Source organism: Amphibalanus amphitrite, unplaced genomic scaffold (assembly GCF_019059575.1).
Source record: "Amphibalanus amphitrite isolate SeventyFive unplaced genomic scaffold, NRLGWU_Aamphi_draft 001707F_arrow, whole genome shotgun sequence".
Classification (NCBI taxonomy): Eukaryota; Metazoa; Arthropoda; class Thecostraca; order Balanomorpha; family Balanidae; genus Amphibalanus; species Amphibalanus amphitrite.
Window position 1 is genome coordinate 4986 of NW_024883200.1, and position 26612 is coordinate 31597.

Below are 26612 nucleotides of genomic sequence, written 5' to 3' on the forward strand. Positions count from 1 at the left end.
GGGAGAATATGTAACTAATAGTCATAGCATAAGTCCGCGTGGTGGAGCAGAAATGTACCGAGGTCGAGCTGCTGGAAGCAGGAGAGGACATGGACAGCGAGACAATTGGAGATGAAAACATTGTAGCTCAAAAGTTTTTGTTTTGGCAGTATCGCCCAGAAAAAGTACGTGAATAAGCATATTGTGAGCACTGATCATTCACGGGCAGGCGGTATTTCACTACCTACTAGTTACACTCTACAGCCGGTTCACCTTTTCTCTGATCCCCGTGCTGTCGACCTATCCATGCTTCTATCCTCAGGATACTGAAATCCTTCTCCTCCACGCCGCAACCCCCCTCCGGGCTGGACAGGCAACTTTATCTCATGCGGGCTGCTCCCTTGGAGCGGCACCGCTGCTCCCGAGGGAGCGCACCCCGTAGCCGGGTGCAGTGAGTGCCTTGGGGCTGGGTGGCCTGTCCTCTGGACGGGCTCAGCCCCGGCGACTCACTAGGGTGCCTGCCCAGACCAATGTCTCCCCCTAATTCCTATCATCCTTCCGGCTCTGCAATGGTCTTGTCGACCGAAAGGGCCTAACCCAACAAAACAAACAAACAAACAAAACCGTGCTGTCATTGCCACCGTCTTTTGCGGTCGAGAAAGAGAAAACTTCTCTGGAGGTCAGAAACTTGGAAGGGCTGTACGGTCCGGAGCAGACAAGTATCGCGTGATCCAACAGCTCAGACGACTCCGTTAGTCCTGTGTATTGTATAAAAGGATCGCGACCATCGCATACACACATACACCGCTCAGGGTTCTGAGCTCTGGTACACAGCTCAAGGATCTCACCCACACTTCAATCAGCGCCATAAGCCCTCTCACCCCACTCAGCCCCCCCCCCCTCAACAGTCACTCGCCAGTCGCCGAGAGCACACACTGATATGAACAGGACATGCGCGCCAATGTACAGCATATGCACGAATGTGCCGGTTTGTGACACAGGGGGGACCTCACGGCAGCCAGCCAAACACTGAGGGGGGCGTGGCAAAGTTTCTGTAAGCCACACAGCTGACTAGATCATACATATAAAGAACCAGGGCCATACGGAGAGGCGTAACCATATTCGTGGCATGAGGCTAAAGTGTAGTGATTTTCAGAGCCATGTGTTGTAAATAAAGACATAAATTAGGCAAGACAGCTGTCGGCAAATATCAACCGTGTCGTGTCTCACCTAACTGATTTTACCACTGAATAAAACAAACTGCCGCAAACATGTAAAATGATGTCACCATCATAAACAACATCATACATACGAAGCTCGCCTTACAGTTCGATAACACTGCATTTACCAGCATGTAGGTAAAATGCGAGAATACACTACCTCTACAGCTATCATAGAAACCTATCTACCCATCTATGTATGTACGATTTTCCCGACACAAAGCCCTTCCCACATGGTAAAATCCGAGCGCAGTAAATGGTACAAATACCAAAAGCACGTACACATGAGCTAGCCGACAATATGCCGCTCTGATTTTGTCACCTGTAAATTTAGAAGTGTTCTGCGTGGTGTTTTGTGGAAACTACGCACTACTGTTTGACGTAAGAGACTCTTCAGCATTAATGTAAGGTGACATTGTACTGCAACTGCATCGAAGCAGCAGCTAAAATGTTACTCAGTTCATTCAGCAAAGAGTATATTATTGACTGAAATGTTTAGAACATAATCTCGGCAACAATAACGTTTCATTAGTCCCATCTTTGAACCTAGACACACATGAAACAATAACTCACCTAGGTTTAAGCAGCCTCCCAGAACACATTTCAGCCCACAGTGACTGTCACGACCAGTGACACGGATTAGGAACGACTGCGCACGCCAAAGGACCTCTCCCCAAAGCGCCCGCGGTCCTCGGCAGTCGACAGTTCAGGTACCGCACACTGACACCAGCGTCACTTATAGTACACATGGCAGCTTCCGCCAGTTGCAGGTGGCAGCACAATCGGCAGTGACGGCCTCAGCGCTCCAATAACGGCCTTGTCCATGTGACAAGCAGTGAGTGTGACTTCTGAGACAGACAAATAACTCATCAGTGACTCTGAGGTCTGACTGCATTTCAGCAAAAAGAACACAATCCATTGTCGGACTCCGAGTCCGCAATCTGACTGCTCTTCAGGGTCTGGTCCGTTCGAGATCACTGGACTGAGCCCCACGGCTACACCAGCCTGCCACCATTGAGTACACACAGTTCACACAGACCGGTCTGATTGTTCTCGATCTCGACTCTGAGTAGAGTACCTCACTGTGCCTTCCCTAGCTGTTGTGTCGGTGAGCTCAGCACACTCGAGTCCGCAGGTTCCAACGGTGACAGGTATAGGCGCTGCCACAACGGTGATGTCCACTCAGCTAGGTGGATCCTCAGTGATAGGCGACATTAGAGACCCCTCAGCAGTCGGCACCCACCGGCGGCTCCAGTGCCGTGTGTAGCGTCACCGCCACGTTACGATTCAGACTCACTGCTGGATAGAAGGTGCCCTGCAGCCCGCCAAAGTCTATCCGGCCCTGAAATATGTGCAGAAGTCGAGTTGAATAACATCAGTGACCTTATATATGCGTCACAAAAAACTATAAAGATTGAAATGCATTCCGTACGCCTAGTTTTCTGAGTAACGACACATGAGTCGCTCGTCTAACTACAAAGAGAATATGTCGAAATGCGCACCTGCACGACGTCGTTTATGTAAAAGGTCAGCTTCTGCGCGGTGAGGTTCAGCAAGATGCCGACCGTGTCACCCGCCTTGATGCCGCCCTCGGCCCTGCCTGAGTGGATGTCCTGGTGCATCAACCACGAGCGCTTGCCGTCAATGTACATGCTCCAGCCCTTGTTGTCCTTGCCTGAAATAAAATAGGGCGGATGTTAAAATGTGTCGGATTAAAACGGAATGAGTTAGGTAATAACTGCCGAGAGCTATGTAACAAAATTACACAGGGCAGTTGGTTCACAACTAGGAAGTTATTAGACTCAAGGGGTGAATAAATTGATCCTATTGATATATAACTTTCATTAGACGAAATACTTCTTTCGATGACGACAAAAAATGATAAAACAATTGATCTACCTCACACAAAACATAAACATTATTTACTGCGTAGTCCGTATAATCGACAATCGTCACCCTCGTCACTCATCCAATCGTTCCAATCATTCCATCCCCCAAGTCTCACCGAGCATGCAGTCCCTGCTGACGCCGGCCCTGGCCATGCCGAATGCCGGGTCGGCGTTGCCGTCGAACTTGTCCACGGAGAACTCCCAGTAGTGCGTGCCGCGCGAGAAGCCGACCGACGCCAGCGCCACCCTGCTCTCGAACGAGTCACAGGTGGCGCTGCTGTTGTCCCGGGACAGAGACACGTCCGGGTGCCGGCCGGAGGGGTCGAACGTGAACCACGCCACTGTCGAGGAGAGAGAGAGGGGGAGGTCAGAATGCATGGGGAAGGTCAGAGGACAGAGATAAGAGCACAGGGGTCAGAGCGTAGGGAAAAGGGGAGGTCAAGACGCAAAGGGGGCGGGGAGATTAGAACATAGAGACCAGAACACAGCGGGAGTTCAGAACATAGATGGGAGGTCAAAGCACAGAGGTAAGAACACAGGGATTAGAGTATAGAGGAGAAGGAAGGCTAAAATAGGAAAAGAGGGGCGGTCTGAACATGAAGGGCCGGGCAGGTCAGACCACAAAAGGGTCAAAGTTGGGAGGTCAGAATACACGGGGATGGAGAGGTCACAGCACAGGGGGGGGGGGGGGGGAGGCACATCGATGATTTATCAATTTATGGCATACAGTGAACGAAAGCGTTGATCAACGATTGACGGTACTTCACCGGAAGTTATGTAGCACTATTTACGATTGAATTTTACGACTAGAAATCGTCCCTTAGCGCTTCTCTTTCCCCGTTATGTCAATGACTCATCGGTCACGGGCTGGGTCACCCCTGGCCAATTACCGACGAACCCCGACAGAATTCGTCGTCGCGCTCGGGGCCCCTCTTATACCGCTGCCCGTCTCCCCCCGACTCGCACGTCTGACCAGCAATCTGCGTGGGCAGACGTCTTTGTCCGCGCCAGGCACGTTGGCACCATCAATATGGATCACAGCACTGCGCGAGCGGCGCGCTCCCTCCTCTCCTGGCCGGGCACCAGCCGCCCCCGCCCCCGCCCCCGCCCCCACCCCCGCCCGGGAGTCTCATCTGCATGCCGACTGGCAACGCACAATCTGTCCCCATTTACAGGGGCGTCGCTTTATTGGCAGCGGCGACATGGTCTGGGAGGGCCGCGCCGCTGCACCGAACCGCTGAGCGACCGTCTGTCTGTCTGTCTGTCTGTCTGTCTGTCTGTCTGTCTGTCTGTCTGTCTGCCTGTCTGCCGGTCTGTCTGTCTGTCTGCCGGTCTGTCTGTCTGTCTGTCTGTCTGCCTGTCTGTCTGTCTGTCTGTCTGTCTGTCTGTCTGTCTGTCTGTCTGTCTGTCTGTCTGTCTGTCTGTCTGTCTGTCTGTCTGTCTGTCTGTCTGTCTGTCTGTCTATCTGTCTGTCTGTCTATTGTCTGCTGCTGCAGCTACCGTCTCAACTGCTCTAGTGTTTGCAGCCGACATCCCCTGCCGGAAGCCGCCGCAGGATGCTGCAAATGACACGGAAGCTGAGTGCAGTGGGACATGTGAGGGGACCCAGTTGAGGTGAGCGCAGAGTGATTCGACCCAGAATCAAGCAGAAAACTACTATCAACTAAGGAGCGACTACCCGTGCATGTAGAATCTGAGTCTCTAGAGCGCAGTAGGGAAATACCCAGGAATACGGGCAATCATTGAAAGCTTCCCGGAACGCCGCACGTTCCCGGAAGTTCGCTCGTAAACAAACAGAAGATATGGCGGCTTTGTGTGTGTACCTCTGAGAGTGCACGTCAGTAGGCGACCATAACTCATCGTCTTCTGTTGATAGGTTCCGCAACGAGAGCGCGCAAAAATCATAATCGCGTAATCGGTTTCCGTCACTTCTTTGGGCCCCTGTCGACTCTGAGTCATCCCGCAGAGAACGGCGGTGGCGGCTGTATCCCCCGTCTGGATCCCCCAGTCGCCACCGCTGCCACCGACTCGGTCCATTACCGCTTTTGTTTCGCCCCCGTTTTTACAGTCGGCTCCCCTGGAGGGAGGGGAAGTGAAGGGGGCGAATGGGAGCAGGCAATGTCACTCAAGAGCCCCCTTCCCCCCGGCGTTTTTACCGAGTGCAGTGGTCTGTTACCGCCATCCGCGCTGGGGTTGGGGTTGGCGTGGGATTCAGCTCCCATGGTTCTTTGTTCAAAAATGGGCTTTGACCTTTGTATTTGACATTGAATTATGCTAGACAGCTTCGATAATATTCAGTCAACAGAATGCTAAGCTTTGTGGCCTGGACATTATAGGGCAGAAAGGCTGGCAATGGTCAACACTTGTCGCCGTTTAAAATCACTGGCAAATAGAGTCGCGTTGCCTGTAAATTGCCGCACGTGTATGATACCTACATTGTGCTTCAAATATTTAAAATATTAAAGTACGCTTATGAATGCATAAGCACGGGTTGATGTGACCCCCATCTAACCCTGATGTATCAAATTACCAGAACTCCAGGCGAGGTAAAATGCATAAACATGTTTCGATTAGCTTTTTAGACGTGTCTAAGCGGCTATTCAGGAGAAGGGAGAGGCTCGTCGTTCAAGACCGCTGCTCCAGAATGCATTACGGAAGTAAACGTTATAAAAGTCCTAGATTGGTCCGAAATGGATATAAACTCTAATGAGTTACTTGAGAACCCTTTGATACTCAGTTCCGCATCCTTACCGCTGAAATATAAATATGCTACATCTAATAGGCAGTTATACCGTCAAACGTGTCCTTAATGACATGCTTTTCGATCCACCGTTTTGGCATGCATAAACGAGCATGGTACAATTTTCTGCTCTCGCCTCTCTCATTCTCCACATCCCTCTTATTATTATTCCTCGTCGTCGCCCTCCTCTTTCATCCGTCCTCACTCCACCTCCCCCCTCCCATCCCACGTGCAGCTCCCCCTGCCCCCCCCCCCGTCAGCCGTCTATTCGGGGCCCCTCGGACCCTATTCATAGAAGTTGGCCTGTGATTGGTGGCGATGCCTGCTGAGCTTGTGTTTGTGTGCGCGCTCAGGGTATATGAGTGCGTGTGGAAGAAAAGAAGTGAAGAGAGAGAGAGAGAGAGAGAGAGAGAGAGAGAGAGAGAGAGAGAGAGAGAGAGAGAGAGAGAGAGAGAGAGAGAGAGAGAGAGGGAGAGAGAGAGAGAGAGGGAGGGAGGGAGGGAGGGAGGGAGGGAGGGAGAGATCAGTCCATAAACATCGACCTTAGACAGTAAATGAGCCGTGAAGAGCGGTGGCGGAAACGGTGGCGGCAAATTCAGCATTCAGCATTCAGCTGCTTTTCGGCCGGGACAGAGTAGCGCTGATGCCCAAATAATGGACTCCATCGCGTCTAATTCTGTTACATTTTTTTTTTTTTACAGTTTTAGTAAATGTAAATTAGCACGAACACGTTGTAGGAGCTCACGTTTATTTTACGTAGACAATAGCCTATAAATGCCTAAAGATAAAATAATAAAATATTATTGTCATAATAACAAACAATGTACCTAATGAAGATTTGAGCTCCGGTTGATGCATGCAGTATGCAGCTTATCTTTAAATGAATGTATATCTATAACATTTGCAGTTTACATACGAATGCATACCTATCTGAACACGACCGACGACCGTTTAATATTTTACAGGACGCTCAGCCCAGTGAATGCTATGCATATTACGGTCCGAAAATTATCTCCTCGGTGCCAACTGCCCCTATAATAAACCACTCACAGCACGTCTCAGCCGCCGCACAATCCGAGCTGCGCCATGACACGGCGTCGTCCGTGCACTGCACAATGCCTGTGCACAATGCTGGTGCACTATGGCGTGCACAATGCATTGCACAGGTACGGCGCAAGGTGCACAATCAATGGTGGTTATTTTCAGTGGACAGCTAACGATGACCATCTGTGGCCCGCTGAATGGCAGGCAGGTAGATACCGCTGAATGGGTGTCATCCGAGGGGGGAGGGCTCAACGGGACTGCAGATGGGAGGGGGAGGCAGCTCTGCAGGTGTTGTAACTTGTAGGTGCTTCACTGCAGACAGCGATTCGAGACAGATGCAGAAGATAAGGATGTCTGGTGGGGTGAGTTTAGGAGTTGCTGGCCTCAGAGCGCATCGCGACCCGCACATGACAGATGAGAGGTGCAAAGTTTCGCTGATAGCAGTCGTTGCAATGCCGTGATGCTATAGGGCTGTACAAATGCAGATTGAAGTGTTTCACTGTCAGGATAAGTGTTACATGAACGGAGCATTGCTGTAAAGTCGGTCATGCGGAAAAGTACATTCGGTAGGTATGTGCGTTACATCGTGCTGAATCCTCGCGCTAATAAATCCGATCATGCACAAAGACCACGCTCCCATGACCTTTAATAACATGGTGTGTCGCCATCGTTGATGAAACCGTTTAGGTTGATTATTGCTATAAAACACCTACATTATTGACAATGCATAGGACGACGCTACTCCCGTCCACTGTCCATCCTCTTTAGCCTTTAGCCTTATCACCACTTGCGTCACAAATTAAAGTCGACTGCCTACTGATTAGTTGATATCCTTCCAAACTTACGTCACCCCTTTCTCATTAATCGCTCCATTTGTGCGAGACAAACGTCACATTCCTCTCTCTAACGAAGCTATAGGGACCGAGTGGCATCCATAACATCGCCCGCTGAAACCCCCAATGACGTCAGAGGTGACGTCAACGGGGACTGACCGGCTCGGGGCACTCACCGTCGGTGGTTCTCAAACTGATATCGTCACTGGGCACTCACCGTCGGTGGTTCTCAAACTAACGGCGTCGCTGGGCGGACCGTCACCGGTACTATTGTATCCCTTCACGCGGCACTTGTAGCGTGTGTTGAAGTGGAGTCCGGTGATGAGACAGTGCGCCTCCCGTCCGCAGTAGGCATCCTGTCGGAACAGGGGGCGAATCGTGGTCAGGGCCCGTATGTACCCCAGTGCACAGACCGATGTTCGGTTACCTACAACTTGCGTAGCTTTTCATCACAATTGTTTTCGGGATAGCGAAAACATATTCAAATGAAATGCCACACCTAATACGAAATGGCACCAGCATCCTTCTGAACTAGATTTATAAAGGCAAGCAATAACCACAGCGAAAACAGGAGCGATTACAGCACTGGATGCCGCTTTTGTTGGTGTTTCCAAGAAGTTCCCATGTCTAATGAAAACGAGGACAGAACTAATGCATTAGCTACGAATCAGTACAGATCCCGAGACTGTTTCGAGTGTTGGTCTAGGTATTTGCCCCCAACAATCAACTGAAATTCCCAAGGATCAAACAGATATTTCGCAATAAGTGAATAGAAAAGATAGAGTCGATTCGTATTAGACACTGGACAGTAGCCAGGTGTATCTCAGTCGGCACATTTTCCCAACAGGCCTGTCGGGTGACATCTGTTCTTTGGACATTCGGCTCAGCAGTACATTACAAGATGTGGCTGTATAAAAAAACGCACTGTCTGGAGAAACAGTATTTCAGTGGCCGTGTTGTCGATAACGGCGCCATTCTTTCGCCGCCCGCCGGCTATCACCTGTGTTGGACATGTCTGAGCGGTACCAAACATCCGATAACTCACATTAACCACTGCAGTACCGAATGTTCCGCCTGTACTACATGTAAGCGGTCCGGCTCGTCTGTCCATGGGACAGAGAGTGGGCTGGGGAGTGGGATGGGGAGGGGTATAATAACCCGTGCAAACCGGCAGCTGGTCAGCGGTGTGGTCTCTGGTAACACGGGACGACTATAGCAGCAGAGGATTACACGCAGCTGCCGTCCAGCCCGCACAGTAGCGACCACACCAGATGCCTGGCGATTGTCGGCTATCGAAATCGATCAGCACGCCCGAAATACTGAGTCAATAGCCGCAGAAGCTATTGGCTGTTATGTAATCAATCTGCTAAAGTGGCTGAACGCGCCGGGTGGCCGCCAGAAATCACTGCCGTCGCAAGGTCGGACTGGGGATGGACAGAGGCCTGTGAGGGGCAGGCAAAGAGGCGGCCATGTTTCTTTCAGTGCTAGAGGGGAAAAGGGGCGCTGGCCGCTCATCAACGCACGCCGGAATTTAGCGCCGCCGTAATTTTCTCCCCGGAATCGTTGAAACGGTGCGGCGGTGATTCTCGCCTGCGTCGACGCCGACGGCAGGAAATGGCGGCCGAAATCGCCGACTGAAACGACCCTCGGCACGGGAGCGGGTCGCACGAGCGGCAGCCCCGCGCGGCTGGAGGGGCGCTCTGGATAAGGCTGGAGAGCGGAGCTTCAGGGATGGGAGACGGGGTGAAATGGGAGAGACGGAAAGCAGATAGAGGAAAAAAACGACCCAGAACGGAACTGTCACCGGGCTCGGAAAAAGAGGGAGAGGATGCTAAATGGAAAGGCGAAGCGAAGATACGTGCAGATGAAATATGCAAATTATGGAAGAGGGGGACACGCATACTACAAATAGAACCGAGATTGTGGGTGTTTTGTTCCTTCGTAAACTTACAAACCATCCATTTCAGCACGAGATAGGCGAGTAAGAACCCATTAAACAAATCATTTCAGACACACCACTGCCCCGCGAGCTCGAGTAAAGCTCATCCCGAGCGGAAGAAAACACGGCGGTGATTTTCGAGACGGTTACATTTTCTCCCGAGGGGACTGGGCTTTGTTCGCACCGGGTCTGTGCGCTGCAGTGGCACGGCAGCACGGAGCGCTATAAACACCGGCGCCGCTGGCGTGCCCCATCTGTCCTCGGGAACAAACAGTTTACTCGAGCCGCCACAGGAGCGAACGGTGGGAAGACGAAGCGACGGCTGGTTCATATAGTCACTGCGCCGCTACCCCATATTGCTGGGGTTCTTCTCATCATACTGTGACTCACAGTTGGATACGCAGATGAGCCAACATATTCGGCCAGTCAGTTGGCGGCCACAGTACATAGCTCTGAAGTACGACTATTATACGCATATGCCGTATCCTATATGCGATATGCGACAGCTGAAACGCAATTCTGAGAGGCTGAGAGCTAGATAATCATTTTTGACCGCACTCGAGTTGTTCAAGCATTACACGGTACACACCAGCACGTATGTCAGGCAATTTCAAATTTCAATGGCCACCGTGCCGTGCCATTTCAATTCAACCTGCTCTTTTTTCTTCAGCGACTGTGCCCCCGTGATCTCTGCCTCACGAACTGCAGCTACACCATGCACACTTGTCCTCCTCACGTCCATCCCTCACATCCTGCACACACCCCCTCACGTCCCCTCACGTCCCTCCAGCGTCCTGCACACTTCACGCAGCCCCCTCACGCTCCTCACGCACGTCGCCCACGCACTCGGACAGCCCTACAGTCCACCGTGCGTCGATCACAGGTCACCTGCGTGGGCTGTGTCACGCCCCCACTGAGTGACAACGGACCATCACCGTCAGGCTCCCTGACGAGCAGGGATCATTAGTCGAGGATTGTCCCAGGGCAACAGGTCAGCCGAGCTCTGTTGCTTTGTGTGGGTCGTGTCGGACCGGTAGCGGGACGGATCATTCATCAAGGGGTGCTGGAGAGGTGTGGGTTGGAGGGAGGGGAGGGGTGAGTGGGTGGTGCGTGATGAATGAATTATATCATACTCTCAGAAGAATTTGGACGGGTGTCGTGACTTCGTTTCTCGAGACTCCCACAAAGAGGAGTTAAGACAATGGGAGATGTCAAAGTTTGGGTAGAATGCCAAGTCCTTGAATGGACCGCGGCAGTTCTATTAAACCGGTGACGTCATCGAATTCACAATGAGGGCCGCTGGTGATATGGAGCTCCGAATCCCCGGGCTGAATGCTAGTTGGTGGCCGAGCGCCGTCCAATACCGATCTGCCATGGGCGGCAAGTTACGCGATTTCAGCGGGCGATCCGAGCCAAACCAATGTGACCCCGGTTGGACCCAATTCTACCAACTCGCCGTTTCAGCTATTCGGCAAAAGTCGGCCCGGTCGCTACTCGCGCACTCAGAAAACACTTTGAGAACATTTTTGAATAAGGGCTCATATGAGTGCCAAAACAGGGCTCAAATCTGTATGATTTTAAAATCGGGATCAGTTAGGCGCCCTTTTCGGGCTCAAAGTACATTAGCCCCGAAAGCGGCATCAGTTCGTCTTCCTTTTCGGGCTCAATTCGAGCTGCGTTTTAGGGCTCCATACGACATTCCGCCATTCCGTCTTTTGCTGTTTTCAGTGCCATGTGTTGGTGTACCTACCGCCGTGATTTCAAAATGAATGGTAAGTTATTAGTTATCAGTTATCGCTATCTTTGAGAAAAAATCAAGATGTTGATGCTCATGCCATTTTAATCCCTTATCAATTAAAATTGTGGTGGCATTTGTTCAGAAAAGGTCTGATCTACATTTGTGGCGCCGTTGATACGAATACGCACGGGTTTAATTATTCGTTTTTCTTGTATTTGCGCCACATGAAAGCATCATATCTGGATTCAGGATGTCAAATAGTGTAAGAATGTGCAAAAATTTTGTCTGGTTCTTCGTGATGATGTGATTGAAGCAATGCTTTCAAGGGTAGGTAAGGATTTTGTTACTTGTTCGTAATGGTTATCTTGATGCTCAACTAAAATTAATCCTAACCTTGCCTACTAACCTATTAAGTTAAACTTAGTACCAATACCTACCAACCTACAACCTATTTGGATCTTTCATATACTTATAACATGCTGCTGCTTCTGCTAACATGCTGCGGAATGCTGGTTGACATGATGGAATGCTGGTATGACAGTGTTCCATGTTTCAGAATTTTAGGTGAATAACCACACATGATGGGGAAAATGTTTTCATCCTAAAAATATGACAAGTGGCTTTATTTCATCTTTGCTAAAAAAAAATGTCAAAAGTTTGATTCAACAGCCAGCTGCCAGGTTACGCATGACTTGACAGTTGATGCATCTACTCTACATCATTTCATTTCAGATCCTGTGAAGGTTCTGACAAAATCTGAGGTAAAAATGGCATTATGCAGTTTTGCGGAAAGACTAAATCTATCTCATTTTGTCTTCAGATTTTTTTTATTGGGACACCCAATTGAAATCCAATTTTAGAACACTGTGACACCATGCCTGTGTGCCAAGTAAGAGGAAGGGTCTACAAGTATACATCAAGATAACCAATTATGGACAAGTTGAGACTTGAGTCATGAGCTCTTATTTGTGGTTACAATACCTTCAACTGCATGATTTTGCACAACTTCCATACAGGCATCCAGACTGGAAAAGGTTCAAGTCCATACTTATTCTGGTGCTTGAATATGGCAGTTCAAAGATGGAAGGCATATGATGCTACAAAATGAAAAAAATAATTCAACTTACAAAAAATAGGTATTCATATCTATCCTAAACTAAACTAACCTAAACTTACCTAACCTAATCCAACCCAACCCAACCACCCCAACCAGCCCAGCCCAGCCCAACCCAACCCAAAACCTACAGTCTAAAACCTAGAGCTAAAACCTGCAGCCCAAACTGGAAAACATCCATATGGTACGCCGGACGCCCGTGAAGCCGTCATGCGCCGAAGTTCGGCGCAAGCTATTTTGCAATTTGCGCTGAAATTTCTGCATTATTTGCGCCGAAGGTTAGTGCCCTTTTGCGTCAAAATTAAGCCACTTATACAAAAAGCACTTTACATCTGCTGGCCAAGGTTTTATAAACCAGACAGAACGCTCTGGGCCTTAACCACTCCTGACTCCCATGTTTGAGCGTCCAAATTAGTTGATGTTTCCATGGAAGCTGAATACCACAATACGTGTAGCGCACTGTAGCATCGTGCCGTGAAATAAGGCTCGGGACGGAAGTTCCGGGGTCACAAAAATTGGTGTGGCGGTGTTGTCGCGGCTGGCGGGCTCCAGCAAGGGGTTTAAGTTTACGACACCACTCTTGTTTCAGGAGAGGTGTCAGCGATTCGAGACTACTTGGGCATGCGGGCAGCGGGGTCGGCGTGGCTGCCTGCGGCTGCGGCCACACATCTTGGCGTCCTGGAGGCGGAGATGCTGATGGTGGCATGAGTCATCACTGGCTGCCCGATTTCCATGCTCCAAGACTCGCCGTGAGGGCCGAGGCGGGCGTCGTGCCGATGGAGAGATGAGGAGGGATGCGCTGGCATCGCGCCTACTGGCGAAGGCGCTCTCCCTCCCGTCGGAGGACCCGCCGCGTCGTGGCGGAAGCCCCCCCCCCCAACCGTGACTGAAGTCAGTGACCGGCTGGAGAGAGCGCGGGGGAGCGGTGTGGGACCACTGGAGTGGCGCTGCCCGCCGAGGCGCGCTTATCCACGAGACTGCCCCCGTAGACGCCAACAGACGGCGTCACGGTCCACCTGGACCTGCTGCCGATCGGGGCGTCCGCGACAGCGAGGAGGAGTGCTGCGGAGGCGTGACTGGGAGCGCTCCCCCAGCGTGCGACGTGGGCCTGGGTCGACGGGTCTGCGACCGGGGGAGTAATAGGAAGGCGGCGCTGGGGTCCTCACCGAGCACCCAGACAGTACAACATTGGTACTGCGGGAGGCGGCGGGGAGGATTTGCTCCATTTACCGATCTGAGATGGTGGCGCCCAAAACGGCAAAGCAACATCTCCTGAAGCACCCGTCCTTCGAGGAAGACCCCATAATCATTTGCTCCGACTCGCAGGCGTCGCTGGCGACGCCACGAGGTGGACAAGTGGCCCAGACACACCCCCCCCCCCCCTCATCCCCTAGGTGCCGCCATCTGGGAGTATATGATGGCCCTAGTGGCTGTAGGGGGCCGAAGAATCCACCATAGAAGGAGGGCGGCGATAGCCCGATTAAGCTGGGCGTCCAGTGGAGCCTCGGCTCTATCATGGGCATTGGGCAAGGACTCTGCGAGCACCCCCGTCTCCTCCATCTTCGACGGCACTCCAGTCAGAAAGCTGTCCCCACCCGAGTTTCCCAGCAGCATGGGCCACATGAAACCGAACAGCGCCGAGCCGCTCGACGCTGAGGACCAGGCGAGAGTAACAGTGAAAAGGTGAAACGCTCGAAACGGCGCGCGCCGCCGGCCGAGGGCGCCGAGCCGGCCCAGGCCGGCTGCGGGTCAAACAGAAGCCGTCTCCGCGGCGGCCGCCCAGTGACAGCGACTCGGACTGACGTCGAGGCACCGCTGCCGCCTCCGCCGACCAACCCGCCGCCCAGCAAGGGCAGTTTGAAGGCGGCTGCGCCGGTGAAGGTGGCGCGGCCTGGCAGGGGCCGCGGCCGGCCCACTCCCAGCTACCCGTCCCGCGAGGTGCTCAGTACCACCGACTCGTCCGATTCTGAGGCAGCGCCGTCGGCGGGCCGCCGCCAGCAGTGACGACGACCGGCTGGCGGCGTTCGCGCGGGACTTGTCCGACTCCTGGTACTCGGACTTGCCGCCCAAACTGGACGCCGGCGGCGTGAGCACCAGCAACGCCAATAAAAAGTCCACCTTCATCCGGCTCTTCTCGCACCGTGTCAAAAGGACTACGCCGCGCGGCCGGCCGGCCAACTCGAATGAGCGCAGCGAAGGGCACACGTCCCCGACGGCGGCACTGGCGCCTCCCGCCGCGCCGCTGCCGGCGTTGCTGGCAACGCCGATCCAGGCCCATCGATTTCTACTGTTTTGTTGCCTACGTGCCGCTGCCGCCGCTCAGCCAGCACAATGGCGTGCCGGTGTTGCGCTGTCGGATCGAAAAGCGGCTCGTGCAGCGGACGGACGGGTGCGGCCCGCGCGATGAGCCGCCGCCGCACACCGAGCTGCGCCGCACGGACGTGAAGGTGGAGCTGGCAGCGGCCTGCTCAGTCCCCTCAACGGCGTCGACCGGCTCTCCGGCGATTTGCGGTCAGAAACGCCGCCGCTTCTGGGACCAAGGTGTCAGAGCGCGGCGCTGCCCGTGAGACGTTAAGTTAGCACAGGCAATGTCGTCTGCACTCCTTGCAGTTCATGTTGAATATACAACCATGTTGCGAAGTAATAGGCGCCGGGTTTTTCAGTTCATAGAACTTTTTCCCTGGCTATTACACCCCACAACCGAACACTGACACCTTGCACAAGTATGACTGTGTGTATGAATGTTAATAAATACATGAACCAATGTTGTGTTTTCGGTTCCAGTACCTTCTTTGGGCACCTCGGCAACAAGTAAGTAATCCGTTAGCTTTGCCACACCTAAGATAGGCTCCCACGTTGTTATTTGCTCCCGGGTTAACATAAACCGGTTTAACGTAACTTTTGCATCCCGGCCAAAATTGCCGGTCAACTGTCCCACCGCTCGAGACTGGCGCTAGGCTGGCCGAGCAAAAAAAAAGTTTGTCCGCGGCTTCGTCTTATTCGCAGCTGCTGGACACGGGGGAGGGGGGAGGAGGGGCTGCATCGGACGAAAAGCGGGCTCTGGTATTAACTGGATTTTTTGCCAGCTGGCGCCGTATGGTGGCGCTAGCAGAGCTTCTTACATATCAATGCTAGATATAAAAGAATGAATATTTACCAATCAATTTTTCATTTAAAGCCATTTGAAATATTTATGTCCATCCTACTACCGCGCTTAGGTAAGTCTAAAATTAAATACCTTTCGTGCGTCGCCAGCTGGCCAGCCAGCTGACGCAATCCAGCTTTTACCAAAGCCCCGAAAAGCGATGACGTGAGCCCTAATATTGGCTTCACCACACAATTTGAGCCCTCAAACTGGAATCAGGTGAGCTCGAAAATGGGGATCAGGCTGAAAACTGGTATCATAGTGAGACTAGTTTTAGAGCTTGACACCGATAATGGGTACTGACTGAGCTCTGTTTCTGCGATCAATGATACCGATTTAAGGGATCGTATGAGCCCATGTGGCGCTAGCTCAGAAAGTATTCTCGAAATGTGCTGTCTGTTTTGAATATGGTACATTAGCCCGAAAACTGGTCTCTGAGCCCGAAAATCGGGACACTGTTTTCTCAGTGCGAGCTCCGACGGCGCTCCTCGACGGTGGCGGCTATATGGGACGGTGGCCGACGGCCAGAGTTGATGGCCGGCTCGCCGCTGACCGACGGCGACAAGACGGTGCGGACCGGTGGCCACTGTTCTCTGCGCAGATAACAGCCGTCTGTACCTTGTCGCCGCGGAGGGATGGAGGTGGGAGAGTGAGGCTGCCGGTCGGCACCTAACTAATGACACCGCTGACCGAGGGCGGTTAGCGTCGTGCAGAAAGGAGCGGCCGCAGCACAGCAGCACTCATCGATCAGAATCGGCCGAGTTTTTCGTGTCGGACACCGAGGTCAGGTGTGACAGCAGCCTGCAGAACGTGTTCGCTGGAGCCGCGACCAGCAGATTTTTTAGTTGGTAAACGACGAGGGTGATGACGACAGAGCTGCAACCAGTTTGCTGTGCGAGCTACCTGTGCAACCGATGTCCAGCGCTCATGCCCTCATAACTCACCAGGGCTTAGCGAAAAGTCGTATAGGTGCATCCTAAGTTTGCCCTTTGTCCAAAAGCCACCGCTTCGAAAATAGGATTACCTATGTGGCTTTCAGTTTTATAGGTGCCATGCATTTATAAAACTGAGAACATTTCCACTACTACTTCAGATCAACTTTGCCAAACTAAAGCGGAATGACGTGAAAAGTGGCATTACGTATTTAAGTTGATCTACCGGAGTAGCCCAAGATTTATAACATGACCGAGGACACGCACTCGCGAATTTACGACGTTCCACCTTTCCGCTCCGTTTCTATCAAGAATTCATTGTTTGGCCGCGGGGTCTTCTCTGTCTTTGTCTGAGGCCTTTGTTCCATTGAGAGGCCGATGAATGGCCTGGTCCACTACCGTGTCCCAGTTACACAAACGACGAAAGGAGCGAGCACAAATGGCCGCAGCCGAATCAATTAGACACGCATACACGCACACCAGCACACAGACACACAAACACACTCACAGACGGCGGGACCGTCACGTTCTATTCAGTATTCACCAGCGTTCGCACATCCTCAGTATCTAAGGCTGGACGTTGCTGAAGCAATCTTTAAAAATACGTAAAACCACTGTCGCACTGTACATTTTCTACAGCCGACGCACATAAGTGTGTTTTGTGATGTGCGTTGCCCAGGTAACCAGCGAAATTGGCCATAACATTCCGGCGTCGTCGTTCCGTCATCGACATCGACGGAGATATCGACCTGCAGTGCCCTCGGGGCTGTGGAGGTCGCCGAGGGGACGCCCGTCGACCCGAGGTCACCGTGGGTATTCGAGGTCAAATCTCTGTCGGTAAGGTTTCCCCAACCGAGGACAACAGTCGAGTGGGGGTGGCAAGGGTTGTGGACTGTGGTTGTGTAAGAATGCTGTTGGGAAACAGGGTTATGTGGAGCATTGTCATCCGACGGCCGACCATATCTGATAAGACAGTATTTACTGGTGAGCCATAGTGAAAAATGTGTAGGTAGAGCGAAATGTAGAAAATGAAGCAAGAACATAAAGGAATACACTTAACTTTCAGCTGTTCTGAAACTTATGTAGACTCTTAACGCTAAGCCCTTCACCCACCTGGAACCCCACGCCGTCGTTGAGTTGCACGATAAAGCCGTCGTGGTGGGAGGTGGGGTGAGGTCGCCACCGGAGTCGCAGGCGGTTGTTCTCCGCAGTACACTCCTCAGCCAGGAGAGTCGGCGGGCCCGGCGCTGCAGGTCACGGCAGGGGTCACACCGGGGTCACGGCAGGGGTCAGGTCACCCAGAGGCATCCGTCATCCCTCTGAGCACCACTGAGGGTGCAAACAAGGTCATAGGAGATAAAAGAAAAGAAAAAATAAGTGATAAGTGATAGGCTATAACAGAGTATATTAGAGAACAAGCGACAGTTTATATTCGCGGCGGTGAAAAGTATTATGCGGTTGTCGCGCCTGTATCGGCCATCATGGGTGTTCTGCATATTTGATCGTCCAGTCACTAGTCAGGTGGCAGGTTCGACGTGGCATTGGGAGCAATTATATTGGGCTCAATGGAATTGATGAGTTTTAGAAACTCTATTAGTGCAGGTGCAAACATGGAATAACCCAAAAAGAGACAATAAAATCGGTTACCACAATGTGGTGGCTGAAATGAAATCTTAAGCAAAATTAAACATATCTTCGTGAAATTTCTTGGCACGCAGTAAAATCTACACTCTACAGGAATAAATTCCAGTAACACCTAAGACTATTATCTATACAAAACAAAAGTTATTGTTGCATACTAACTTATCAAGTAGCCCCGAGAAATTCAACGACAAACAAACTATGTTTCCTTTAAAGTTGAGACGCTTATGCTCACAACACACGGTATCTCTTTTTAGCTAAATAATGCATTTAAGCCATGCACCGAGGAGCTTCAACGCACAAACAATCGACGGGAGGCATTCGCATGCAAAGCATCAACTATTGAGCTAAACAGCAGAATGACCTATACTTTTATTCAGAATGACGAAAGATAATTTCTGCATCTGTGGATTTCCGAAAAGCACCTTCTGTTTTAAATGCATGATGAGGGCTTGCAGCGTCGCAGCCAGACGAAACGAACTGAAGTAAAGCTAGCCACTCATGACTAATCTAAAATAATCACTGTCTTTATATTACACGGAGTGGCACAATCGAACACTTCAATGAATCATTCGCAAAACGTTTAATTTCTGGGGTAATATCGCCAGCTAAAAGGATATTGGAAGACGTCGGCATGGATGGGATCATCTTATGAAACACTCGACTCCTGAAATAACTAACATTTTGGTAAAAATGAATCGTTTAATTCAGCATAATAAGTCATGCATGGATTCCAGACCAATCTAAGGCAGACATCAATAATTTTCGGCATACTCTAATTTCATAATAAAATCAAGTACTTTCAAATGTATATGAGGTATGGTACCCTAAATAAACTAAAATATGGAACTCAGAGTCATGAAAGATCGGTGATAACGACATTGCCATAAACTCGAGCCTTATTAGCATTGCTTGTCATGCACTTGCCATTCATTGTTTGCTTCGTCCGTTCGTTTCATGTTGGGACAAAAATAACATTTTATTGGTACGCCGGCGCGACTTTGTTTTGTAGCATGCTTATTAAGGATTGGAAGTGAGAATCGGTATTTTGACGCGTTGGAAGCGGACACAAAGACAGCAGTATAGCGGGTACAACACATATCATTCTCCGCGACGGCCATGGGATGACAAGTTACCTGCCGGCTGTCGTTTTTCTCCAGGTTTGCAGGCTACGGCAGACAAAGAAAGGTATTTTTAATGACAGCTCCCTATCAAAATGGCTACCTGACATCTTGAAACATTACCCGATGATGTAACACAGGGCAGAGGGCAGGCACGCGTTGCAGAGGTGGGGAGGAGAGCAAGGGGACCAATGCCGACCACCACCAGCGGATGGCGATAGTGACGGTGCATTTATGTGAGCGGTTAGCACGTGTCGGCAATGCCCTCCAGAAGCATCTTCCCTCCCCCCACTTCCTTCGTTTCTTGTAACACTTTTCAATGCGAGATTTTGTGCACCATATGGGATTTTCTCAACGTGAATTAGCTATGCATTGTCAAAAGTCTAGAGGCATGGTGTTTGAGTAAATGAAAAATCAGAATCATGAGATCGAAGAGACGTAGTCAAAGACCATTGGCCGCTGCTGCAAAGTGGACAGCGATAATCGACGCATAGTTTACGGCCGATTTGGGACGCATAGCCGATCCAGCTGGTTTATGAGCCGCAGGAAATTGGTAGGCGAGCGGAAATGGAAACATCACCTGCACGACATGGCATTGACCAATCGCCGGGCGATAACCCCACCACGTGACCGCTATCGACCGATCGATTATACGCTGGGGTGAGGATCCTCATTTCTACCTCCCCCAGGAGACTCTCGTGACTCTCAGGACAATCCTGACAAATTCTGACTCCTGAGAGGTCGTTTCAACACTCACGTTTCATCTGGATGAAGTTGAACTGCTGGATGGCGGCGCGGACGGTGTCCGTTTCCAGACTGAGGTCCAGGTCGGGGTTGATTGACTGGTCGGTGATGTCACGACCCCACATCAGGTCATACGAGGCCACTCGGTGGGTCAGCATCTGGCTGATCTGAGGGGACGGAGAATACGGGTCATTAACGATTTCACATGACATTCACAACAGACATATCTAAACTATTTTCACTTTTTTCAATCATCGAACGAACGATTAACACTGGTCGAATACCTGACGTCAATTCGCAAAGATCAGAAAGCGTAGGCAGGGATACGTAAATACAATAATCTAAAAAAGTCGGTGGGCGGGTGCGGGTAGACAGCAGCAAATCGATTGAAGTGATGAGACTGTGACATGTCGGCCACCTTTCGCGGTGAAAGTATGACGAGAAAGTGAGAAAAATCGCTGACCACCGTGTCGTCTTCCAATGTTATCCAGTCATCGCGCTTCTGACCTGTCTGGCTAGCGTTTAACTATGTGTCAGTGCCCGGCATTCAGTTGTCTGTACAACAGTCAGGTGGTTTCTAGATTGTGGTTGCTTTAGAGATAAAACTCGCTATATTTCTTTTACGAATTAGATGTGTTGACAATGGAAAGAACGTTGCGTGCAGAGAGGATTGGCTTCATTGCGGCTTTACATCGCTTTCCAAATGCTTCAGCATTTGTAAACATTTTTAGTTTCGAATGCAGCATGTCTTACTATGACATGAATCTGAATTTTTCAACACATTTCTTTTACGACTGATTCTGATGTTTTCAGCTTGACAGGTCTCGTTGCGTCCCTAGTCCTTAGCCTTCCACCCGTCGTGTGCTCCGCAACTCAGCACTCGGCATTAAACCAAATTAGTACCCAGTCACTCATTCACTCAGCACTCAGTCACTCAGGCACTCAGTCACTCGGTAATCACCTGCAGGAATGCGCTATCGTCACGCTCCTTGAGCGCCTCTATACAGAACATCAGAAGACCGTTCGTTTGCTGAAGCCGAACAGTCGCCTGCGACACCTGCAGAACAGAAAAGTAGAGTTTGTTGGGTGCCAAAAACGATGAAAGGTCATGTGCGATAGTCAAATGTCGGAGGTGTGGCTTATGAAGGTAAGAAAGCAATAAACTCCGCCATGGACCGGATATTGTTTTTTCTGCAATCAACTAAATTACGATAGCTAATAAATCATCGATTACGGGAAATCTATTTATTTTCAAGCTATCATATCACCGTCTGAAGGGAACAGCTGCGTCGGTAGCTTTCAATCCATTTCACCTAGCAGTCTGTTAATGTATTACTCTCCACTGACTAGTGACTAGCCATCAGCAGTCGGTCTGACCTGCTGTTTGACGCTCCTGATCTTGTCGTCTCGCGTGCTGTGCAGGTACTGGATCAGCTGATGGCGCCTCTGCTGGATCAGCTCCATCAGCTCGTCACACCGCTCAGACACCGTGGCCTCGAACTCGGCGCAGTTGTCCTGAACAGCAGGTCACCCGGTCAGGTCAGGTCAGCCGGGAGGTCAGGTCAGGTCAGAGGCAGCCGGGAGGTCAGGTCAGAGGCAGCCGGGAGGTCAGGTCAGTTGAGGGGAAACGACATATGTATCTTTCAGCTGTAACATATTTGGGTAACATATTTTTCATCCATGGAAAATACAATTTAACTTCGCATCCTCTCAGCAATAATAAGAAAAAGAAACAAATAAAAAGCTTCTTGGGTTTAAAGATTTTGTTCGTCTATTCCTTCTCTGCAATTTTATGCCCCACAGAGCAAGGGACTTCCAGGCCTCGGGATGTGTCCGCCTGGGCCAGGTCAGCCGTAAAATAAATTCAGTTTATCCCACTCGGCAGGCAGAAAAGATCGGCAAAATGACACTCATTATTTTCAGTCACAAATTATCTCGAGGACCCAATACATTCAGGCTAATTTCAGCTCAGTGCAGCTGACGGCACAAGAGCCATTTGTTGTGAAGTATGTCCAGCCCACAACAGCACTGACCGCCGCAGAGACGTCGTCCGTCAAACTCGATTGTTGAAAACAAACTTTGGCAGTCGGCGGCCAGGGCTCTGCAGGGTCTCCCGGGCGATGGATCTTTACCAATCGCTCTGCGGCATCGGCTGCAGCCGGGCGGCTGATTTTCTGAAGTGAACTTTTAAATGACACTGACATTGTTTTCCTCGCCGAGACAGCGCGTCGTTATAGTTCGTTGAGTTGACAGTCGCTGTTTAAAGCCGGACAGTTGATCTCAGTGAAAAAAAGAGAGCAAAGCAGAACAGAAGACGAAGTCAAGGAATTAATTGGTAAGGCAAGAGAAAAAACGAATATAACGCGAATGGCGTAATACAGAAGCCGAACAAAACCCACCGATGGCACGATTAACTTCACGCTCGCTGCTACCTTTGCAAGCGTGACATTGGCTGTGTCTGAGCCCGCGGAGCTCGCACCACTGACCGGCAGGGGGCTGAACTATGGATAGGGGACGTACCGTGACCACGTCGGCGAGCCCCTTCAGCTGGTGGATGTAATCTGCGGCCGACTTGGCGCGCTCTGTCAGCTGCTGCAGGTGAAACGACAGGTCCGTCTGAAACAACAGAGGAAATGGCGAGTCAAACGACGGGTCCATCTGAAACAGAGGGCATTGCGAGCGAAACGTCATGGCTGTCTGCAAGGAGAGGGAATAGAGAGTGAGATGACGGTTTGCGTGAAACAGGGGAAATCGCGACTGAAACGACGGGTTGTGAAATTTATTCTTAACTTTTAATTGAGTTTTCATGGAATATAAGGTGGAAAATGAAAGGAGAAGAAGCATATGGATGAGATGGCAGACAAATGACAGGTCAGTCTTAGAATTAAATGATACGACGTAAGTGACGATTTGTTGCAAACATCTCAGGTAGTTGAAATACCTATTCGTATGCTGTCTTGAAATATAGGCCTGGCACCTTACATGGACACGTGAAATAGCAGCTCCCTTGAAAACAATCAAAATAAGTGACAACATATCCAAGCAGAGAATGACAGTCGTCAAAGACAAGCGACAGACCCATCCGCTGTCGTCTGTCGCGTTTGAATCACGCTGCAAAGGACAGTCTGCAGGACGCCACTGGTCGGCGAAGTGACCGGCCCGGCAGGAGACGGACGGTCGTTGAAGTGACGGCCCCGGAGGCACCCCGGCTGAGCTGACCGGCCCGGCGGGACCCACGCAAGACAGATGGGTGTAATCGGCTCGCAGTCGCTCCGACCGAGACGGATGGTTGTGTCGGACGGACCGGACAGCCGCCGTCCATTGCAGCTCGGCCTCTGTGACCGCCGCCGGCGACCGGTGTACATCGCTAATTGATGCGAATTCCTCGGCGACCCATCCGGAGACCGGCGCGGCGAATTTCAAATTCGTGGAAAGCGCCATGCAATTTCTGGCTGCAGATGTTATCACAGGGAGGGGGTAAAGGTCGCACATCAGCGTTCTGCTGTCCAGAGGCGCTTCAGGGAATGCGGTGATCATTTCAGACGGCGCCGGTAATGTCGGACTGGCGTCATCCAGAATTTTGATTAGTGTTTCTGGAAAACTTGAAATGTCGTTCCAGCAAAAGTTAGGCTTGGCCTTAGGCATATCAAAGGTCAAGGTTTGGTTGATATGGCACAATGCAAGGGCCTCAAGAACTGTAGAACAATGTGCATGTCGCGTTGTTAACAGTGCACAGAAGTTAGCGGCGACCTAATGTCGACAAAGGCTCCACCCGAGCGGCAAATGTGAAGTGGGCTGCATTGCGTTCTACTAAAAGCTCCACTAGAGTTCCACCTGTCCAGAGGTTGCAAGACTGCACTCTAAATGGAACAGTTTTTGCTCCTTAATGTCACATACATACACCCTCCCTAGACCACTTATAACCAAATGACACCATTACAGACGTCTTGCGCGTTCGAGCAACAATACATGCAAACCATGCTAGAAATCCTTAGTATGTCACGAGTCTCCACTTAATCAGGAACCCTTGCAACTCATGATAAATAATCGCGTGGGCTGACCAAAATGCTCTTCAACCACCTACACGCTAGATAGGCGCCTCATTTTGAGCATCCCGCCTCAGCAAAGATCGTGAGCGGTAACTGGGTCAGCCTATATCCCTTGGGATGCACGGCATTCTCCGCGGTGAAATATATCGGCAGTTTTGAGCTGTCAACAACTCCAGGGTGGCTGTGGAACGCCGACGAAAACAGCAATGTAATAACAAACGAGCCTGGTCTACGTGCCGAGAACTTCAATCAAAGAACGCCAATAACTAGCGACACGTACAGTAAACAAGACATCGCTTCAGCTACCCTGGCGCACAGTCCCTGGGGTGTAGACACCCTGTGGTTTTTTTAGTTTACGTAGTTCTAAAAAGAACCTCTGTGTGCTGAGAAAAAACTAGAGCGAACGAGAAGAACGTAAAATTGTTAAAATCAAAGATAAACCGTTGCAGCCAGCACTTTCAGAATTGCATATGTAAAGTTGAAGCTAAGTGTTCTTGATGAATAAATGAAAGCCGTGGCAAACGCGTCTGGCACCTTTCCTCCGACACTCATCGCGCCCGGCGCCGGGGCCGAAGACGGCAACGGACCAGGCGAGGGCAGCAGCGGCGCCGGCGGCAGCGGTGCCGACGGTCGATGCCCCGAGGCGCCTCGCGCCGCACGCACACACGCACAGTGCGTGCGGCGCCATAATTCGGCGCCGGGAGACGCGAGCCGACGCGGTGCAGCCACCTCTGGGGCGGCCCGTGTTGACAGAGCGCAGCGCGGCGGTACCAGCGGCGGCGGCGGCGGGGGTGGGGTGCTGCGGCGCCTTTGAAGCGACAGAAGCACGTGGCCCGCCAGCCGCCGCCGGCCGACAGAATCACCAGCTCAGTCAGAGACCAGGGACAGCGGGGCGGAGAGGCCGGCCGAGCCAAGAACATCGCTCGCTGATGTGTGCGATAACACTCATAATCCGGAAGCTGACGAGTAGCGCGGGAGAAGGTGCAGCGCTCGTCGCCCGGAGTGTGTTTCTAAGCCGTCTGGTAAAGTAGCTCACGCGTTTTTGCGGCGTAACAGGACGCCGCAGGAAGTGTCGGCGGCTACCTGACCGTGCTGGGAGCGGCGTGTCATGGTTTCAGCGGCCGCTGCTGCCCGCCGTGCTGGTCGGGTCGGGCCAGACCTGCCCGCCGCTCGCCGCCCGGGCCGCTGCACGGCGGGGATGCCTGCGTCCCACTACTGTGCGCCGCTGATCGGTGGCCCGCTCCTTTCCTGCACACTGCACAGCTGGAACCCACCTCGTCCATCACACACGGGTAGCGGCGACCCGCGATCCGGTCAGCAATTTGGCAGCCAGCCTGGAAGGGCAGGGCCGCCCCTGTCGGAGCTCTAATGTCACCTGATGACCGTACAGACCGGGGCAAACGGTCCACGTAGACCATAAATATTTCACGTGTACCCCCGCACTTGCAAACGACCCGGTAGCGTGCGGCACTAAGGAATGACTCAGATTCACAGTCGCCTATTCAATATAGATGTGAAATGGCTCGCTCGCGTGTGGTGCTGTATCAAACGGCGTATGAAACCCTTGACCGTCCCCTTCCATTGCCGTTCTGTCTCGTCTTTCAACGGTTATTGCTTGCACGCCTGTATTACATGACCGTTTGTCAAAGGTGGTATGTCAATCATGGAAAAGCTCATGCACTTGGACACATAAGTGCGGCCGGTTGCGAACACGCTGATTTAGGTAATATTGGGTTGAATTAACTTTGGGAAGAAACCGAAGGGAAAAAACAGAAGCTGTTTTATACAATATGGCAATGTTGTAGTTGAGTCGTGGACATTTAAGTTCTAGCGCAAAACAATGTGAGAATGAACGCCAGATTTATCTCAAATATGCCTTTTAGCTAGGTGCCGTAAATTACAATCTAGTTTATCGCACGTTAATTACAATCTACGTGAGCTCGGGGGCACATCTGATCAGCCCCAGATCACGTCATATATCCATCCCGATACCACTGACATCCCCTGAGAGCTATCGACTACCGAAAAATACGACTGTCGGCGCGGCGCACGCGTTAAGCGTGGATGCGTGCACACGCGTGATGGTGGTAGATACACAGGAGATTACCCTCCTGCCCCCGGTGAGTGATACACCCTCTCATCTATCGAGCAGCGTATACAATAAACGCGCCTTGCTGAGCTCCTGAGCCGCCGCTATCCTGGCAGCGATCGACCTGGCCACGACAGGGGCACGCAATCTAGCAGCGCGTTCAGAAGAGTGCCCCTGGGAGGCATGCATCGACGCTGGACTTCGCTGGACGCCGCCGGACGCTACTGGATGATGCTGGACATTCGCTGGAAGGAGCTCTAGTATCAGAGCTGAACAGTGATCAGCCTGTTACCGACCGTTCTACTTCACCGAACAGCCAGACTTGCCTTGCCTGGTAGACCTCGCTGATGGACTGAACTCAATAAGGGCACGAGATTCAATAAAGGAAAAATTCC

General features: G+C 51.4%; 1 protein-coding gene across 2 annotated transcripts in view; it reads right to left on the reverse strand.

The window, feature by feature from the left end:
• Positions 1-726: 726 nt before the first annotated feature.
• LOC122374765 (E3 ubiquitin-protein ligase TRIM9-like) overlaps positions 727-26612 on the reverse strand; it is a 49218-nt gene continuing 23332 nt past the window's right edge. Inside the window, exons 2-11 of one of the 2 annotated variants that reach the window (XM_043353735.1) lie at positions 22600-22695; positions 21457-21594; positions 21041-21136; positions 20093-20246; positions 19351-19383; positions 17687-17820; positions 7923-8061; positions 3205-3429; positions 2702-2874; positions 727-2541 (exon numbers count right to left, since the gene is read on the reverse strand). In XM_043353735.1, the coding sequence (XP_043209670.1) occupies positions 2425-2541; positions 2702-2874; positions 3205-3429; positions 7923-8061; positions 17687-17820; positions 19351-19383; positions 20093-20246; positions 21041-21136; positions 21457-21594; positions 22600-22695 (1305 nt within the window). In that variant the 3' untranslated portion in view covers positions 727-2424. The remainder of the gene's footprint in view (positions 2542-2701; positions 2875-3204; positions 3430-7922; positions 8062-17686; positions 17821-19350; positions 19384-20092; positions 20247-21040; positions 21137-21456; positions 21595-22599; positions 22696-26612) is intronic. The other variant, XM_043353736.1, reaches the window with a different exon arrangement.